General features: G+C 41.1%; 1 protein-coding gene across 1 annotated transcript; it reads right to left on the minus strand.

The window, feature by feature from the left end:
• Positions 1-667: 667 nt before the first annotated feature.
• On the minus strand, positions 668-1,380 carry LOC128069169 (motile sperm domain-containing protein 1-like). Its single transcript, XM_052662448.1, has one exon. The coding sequence runs from the start codon at positions 1,378-1,380 to the stop codon at positions 739-741; it is 642 nt and encodes a 213-aa protein (XP_052518408.1). The 3' UTR covers positions 668-738.
• Positions 1,381-5,795: the final 4,415 nt, after the last annotated feature.

Raw genomic sequence — 5,795 nt, forward strand, 5'->3', positions numbered from 1 at the left:
TTTTCCTCCCATTACCATAAAGCATTATCCAGAGGTAAAGCTAGGGTGTACCAAGTAACTAAACAAATGTCTACCTTCCTTTAGAATTCTTAGACCAAATAGAATGGTCACCCTACTTCTTGGTGGCTGGACCACAACCTATTCTGCAGTTCATCAAATGAATTAAATATGTCTTCTGTGAGAGACTAAGATAAGCATGATCCCTCAGTACTTTATGCTTTTTATTACTCTCTACATATTAACTGTAAAACTCGTATTTTAGAAACACCATGGCAACTGTTTATAATGATAGAGGACAAGGCATAGTTTACATAGGAACATTGATGTTCGTACCTAGGAAGTAAATGTACTTTTACTTTTAGGCTGGTCAGTTTGCTCTTTTAGGCCTTTAACTTTGAAGGACACATGACTGCAACAATCAAAGTGAATTAGAAAAAGGATGAGAAAATAACAAATGTCTTAATTAAGTCTTTTGCATGGGTGGCTTAGATGTAAAAAGAATTTCTTCAAACAATTTCCTAAGTGTCACTCAGAAGCCTCCTTGCTATCTGTAACATAATGTGCTGGAGTCCTTGGAATAAAATTATAGAGTAATTTAAAATATATATTATACATTTGAAATGATTGTAAATCATTCAATAGTTTGTAGCATGTTAATGGGGTGAAATAGAGATAAAAGGCAGTCCACATTCATATTTTCAAGATAAATGTACTTCAGAAGTCAACTGAACTCCTTGTTCATGTTCTAAATATAGCCATTGTGATAAGACCTAAGATATAAGCAGCCACTAATTTTTGATTCACACTTAAGTGGAGGTAGAGAGGCACCAGCGATTCCACATCCCCCAGCGTGGGAAGCATCAGAGCTGTAATACACACCACTGCCAGGAAGACAGTCAGTAAACTAGGTCCTGAGGAGACAGTTCTGTTTTCTGGTTGAAACGACTGCTCAAAAAATAAACTTTCAGTTAAATGTTCTTTTATTCTTTTTTCCTCCTCTTCCTTTTGTTGTTCTTTTGCGGACAGGAGAAGAGTAGCCACAACCTCTTTCCTTCCTGAAGCCTTCCTCTGGCTTTGCTCAGAAACTTGGCGACGGAATTTGTCTATTACGCCATAGTGACAGGATCGGACATCTCTATGATGAATTACAATATCCATACAACACTGAGGCTTTACTGCACCTGCAGCGTCAACGACAACATACTTATTTGGAGTAGTACACAAAACTTTGAACTTCAAGGCAAACTCATAGGGGTTATAGAGTGTCAACACTTGATTATGTGTTGACTGGTCATCTGCATAAAACAGTAGCTCTGTGGGAAACACAAAGACAGGAAGATTTCCTTCCACTAACTCTGGCTGTCTTTTTTGTTGATGCATTGGCACTAAATCCCCCTCGCTGAGGCGTCGGTTTTTACAGTCTCAAATTTATTTGGGGTTTTTCTTAAAAATCAGTTAAAAACTCCAAAGCATTTTGGCAATCTCGGCAACACCGGCTCCTCGGAAAGCAGCTGCGATTGCTCCCTCCAGTCCTTTGTCAACATCTCTAGGCTGCACCTTTCCCATATATTTTTAAATGAACTGGTGAGGTTCTATCAAAAGCCCTACTGGGACTAGACTGACATTGAACTTATAGATTTGAAAAGAACTGATACTTCTAGAGATTATGTCTTCCTAGATGTAACTGTTTGTTTTTATTTCTTTGCATTTTCAACAATTTTATAATTTTCTCCATAAAGGTTACATGTAATTTTTTTAAACAAAAATACTGCTGTGTACTTTTAGTAACATGTAATTGGTATCTTTTTCAAATATACTTTTTTGTTTTGGCGGCATCACTGCCAGATCTTAGTTCTTCAACTAGGGATCAAACCTAGGCCATTGGCACTGAGAGCATGGAGTCTTAACCACTGGACTGCCAGGGAATTCCTTCCAAATTTATATTTTTAACCATTTTTTTTGTTGGTATGCAGAAATACAACTCTACTGTATATTGATTTTTACATTTAGAAACTTTATTTCTAAAGCATAGATACAATATTGTATTAGTCTCAGGTGTACAGCAAAGTGATTTAGTTATATACATTTTTTTCTCAGATTATTTTCCATTATAGTTCCCTTTGTTATACAGTAAATTCTTGTTGCTTATCTACTTTATGTGTGTGTGCTAAGTCGTTTCAGTCCTGACTGACTTTGTGCAATGCTACGGAATGTAACCTGCCAGGCTCCTCTGTCCATGGGATTCTCCAGGCAAGAATACTGGACTGGATTGCCATTTCCTCTGCCAGGGATGCCATGCTCTTCCCCACGCAGGGATCGAACCCTGTCTCTTACATCTTCTGCACTGGCAAGTGGGTTCTTTACCATTAGTACCGCCTGGGAAGCCCATATCCGTCCCCACACTCCCCCACCCCTCCCCAACTCCCTTTCCCTTTTGGTAAATAACTGTATGTTTCTGTCTATGAGTCTGTCCCTGTTTTGTATATAGATTTTTGTATTACTTTTTAGATTCCACATTTAAGTGATATTTAATATTTGTCTTTCTCTGACTTATTTTACATACTATGATATTCTGTAGGTCTATCCATGTTGCTGCAAATGGTAATATTTCATCTTCTTTATGGCTGAATAATATTTATATTTGGACTTCCCTGGTGGCTCAGTGGTAAAGAATCTACCTGCCAATGCAGAAGCCATGGGTTCAGTCTCTGGGTCAGGAAGATCCCCTGGAGAAGGAAATGGCAACCCACTCCAGTACTGTTGCCTGGAAATCTCCATGGGCAGAGGTGCCTGGCAGGCTACAGTCCATAGGATTGCGAAGAATCAGACATGACTGAGCGACTGAACAACGATAATATTTATATTTAGGAACGTCTTTGAACTCAGTCTGATAATATAACTATAGATTCTCTTGCGTTTTTCAAGAGGTCAACCATGTTTTCTGCTGAAAAACTGATTTTTTGCTTCCTTTTCAGTTGTTATACCTCTTCTTTCTTGTCTTTTTTCCTGGTTGAAACTCCAATAGTTAATGATATTGGGCATCCTTGTCACATTCCTAAAGTGAATATGGTATTAACATAATTTTGCAAATACCTGTATCTAGCTAGCATTTTAAAAATTGCTTCTCAGAATATGCACTAGATGTTAGCTTCATGGAGTTCAGGTGATCCTGCCTTGTTCACAATGGCCTCTTTGTGGTTTCTTGAAACTACCAAGTTCTTTTCTGGCTGAACCTTTAAATCTGCCAGAAAGGACATTTCTCCAAATAACCTCATGGCTCACTCTGTCATTTCTTCAGGACTTGGCTCAAATGTCTCTTTATCAGCAGCTTTCCCTGATCCCTCTCTATAAAATGTGTCAGAGTCTGATTTCACTTCTAATGTTTGATTGCTGACAGATATTAAGCCTTACCCCAATCCTTCCTCCCCTTCTGCCCCACGTTTGTGTGATAAGAAAGCCTGGCTGTGGGCTTCCCCGAGTGGCTCGGTGATAAAGAATCATCCTGCCAATGCAGAAGACACGAGTTTGATCCCTGGTCTGGGAGGATCCCACATGCCGCAGAACAACTAAGCCTGTGCACCGCAACTGCTGAGCCTGTGCGCTAGGGCCCTGCAGCTGCAGCTCCTGGGCCCACGTGTGCAACTACGGAAGCCTGAGTGCCCCAGAGCCTGTGCGGCACAAGAGAAGCCACCGCCACGAGAAGCCACACACTGCAACTGGAGAGTAGCCCCTGCTCGCCACAACTAGAGAAAAGCCCACGCAGCAATGAAGACCCAGCACAGCCAAAACTAACTAACTAAATAAAACAAATAAAATTATAAAAAAAAAAAAAAAAAAGCCTGACTCCTTCTTGCTTTGACACCTGTGGAAAATTCAAACTGCATGCACAACCATCACCCTGACCCGACCTGCTAACCATTATAAAACCCCCAAGCCAGTCTTCTCTCCCTGTTCTCACAGGCTGTTTTTGGACTTGCCTGGGAGCTGCCCTGCTACTCCAGAAAGCCTCATTGTGGGAATCATGAAGTCTTTTGGACCCCCTTGGTGTGTGTGTGACTTCATCATTCTCAACGACTGAGCTGGGTGTGGAGTTCACCTTTTCTCAGCGTGGGATGCCCACAACAAAACAGATCCTCCTTCAGCCTTTCATTTTTCTTCAGAGCACGACCACCTGATATAATATGTATTTGCTTATTTGCCTTCTCCTACCATGTAAAGGACTGAATGATCAATCCCAGCATCTAGTGAAGTACCTGTCATAATCATTCACCCATTCATTCATTCAACAAATATTTACTGAGTGTCTACTTTGGGCAGATTTTGTTAAAGGCACAGTGTATAGTGGTGATCAAAGCCCCTGCCATGGAGCCTACGTTTCCAGAGGATAGGCTATGTGGTTCATTCAGTATGTAGTTATTAAACAAAACAATACTAACATTATTTTTGTCTGGAGGTAAGAGATGGGAATACCAGACCACCTGACCTGCCTCTTGAGAAATCTGTATGCAGGTCAGGAAGCAACAGTTAGAACTGGACATGGAACAACAGACTGGTTCCAAATAGGAAAAGGAGTATGTCAAGGCTGTATATTGTCACCCTGCTTATTTAACTTACATGCAGAGTACATCATGAGAAACGCTGGACTGGAAGAAGCACAAGCTGGAATCAAGATTGCTGGGAGAAATATCAATAACCTCAGATATGCAGATGACACCACCCTTATGGCAGAAAGTGAAGAGGAACTATAAAGCCTCTTGATGAAAGTGAAAGAGGAGAGTGAAAAAGTTGGCTTAAAGCTCAACATTCAGAAAACGAAGATCATGGCATCCAGTGCCATCACTTCATGGGAAATAGATGTGGAAACAGTGTCAGACTTTATTTTTCGGGGCTCCAAAATCACTGCAGATGGTGATTGCAGCCATGAAATTAAAAGATGCTTACTCCTTGGAAGGAAAGTTATGACCAACCTAGATAGCATATTCAAAAGCAGAGACATTAGTTAGCCAACAAAGGTCCATCTAGTCAAGGTTATGGTTTTTCCAGTAGTCATGTATGGATGTGAGATTTGGACTGTGAAGAAGGCTGAGTGCCGAAGAATTGATGCTTTTGAACTGTGGTGCTGGAGAAGACTCTTGAGAGTCCCTTGGACTGCAATGAGATCCAACCAGTCCATACTAAAGGAGATCAGTCCTGGGTGTTCTTTGGAAAGAATGATGCTAAAGCTGAAACTTCAATACTTTGGCCACTTCATGTGAAGAGCTGACACATTGGAAAAGACTCTGATGCTGGGAGGGATTGGGGGCAGGAGGAGAAGGGGACGACAGAGGATGAGATGGCTGGATGGCATCACCAACTCGATGGACATGAGTTTGAGTAGACTCTGGGTGTTGGTGATGGACAGGGAGGCCTGGCGAGCTATAGTCCATGGGGTCACAAAGAGTCGGACACGACTGAGCAACTGAAATGAACTGAACTGAAGGTATTAATACGAAACACAGGGACTCTCTGGTGGTGCAGCGGCTAAGATTCCAGGCTCCTAGTGCAAGGGGCCTGGGTTGGATCCCTAGTGGAGGAAGCATATTCCACATGCCACAGCCCAGAGTCCTCAGGCTGCAACCAAAGATCTGCCATGCCACAATGAAGATTGATCTCCAGTGCCTCAACTAAGACAACACAGCCAAATACACAAATAAAAATTAAAAAATAGAAACACAGTGTCATATTATGAATATAAAATTTTTATTCATTTTTTTGTTACAGAGTAGTATTTACTTAAAAGTAATATTTAGGGATTT

The sequence above is a fragment of the Budorcas taxicolor genome, chromosome 25, assembly GCF_023091745.1.
Source record: "Budorcas taxicolor isolate Tak-1 chromosome 25, Takin1.1, whole genome shotgun sequence".
Lineage (NCBI taxonomy): Eukaryota > Metazoa > Chordata > Mammalia > Artiodactyla > Bovidae > Budorcas > Budorcas taxicolor.

What these genes read in the sequence shown, in the direction of transcription:
- LOC128069169 (XM_052662448.1), bottom strand. Translation starts at nt 1,380, where the DNA reads ATGCATCAACAAAAAAGACAGCCAGAGTTAGTGGAAGGAAATCTTCCT.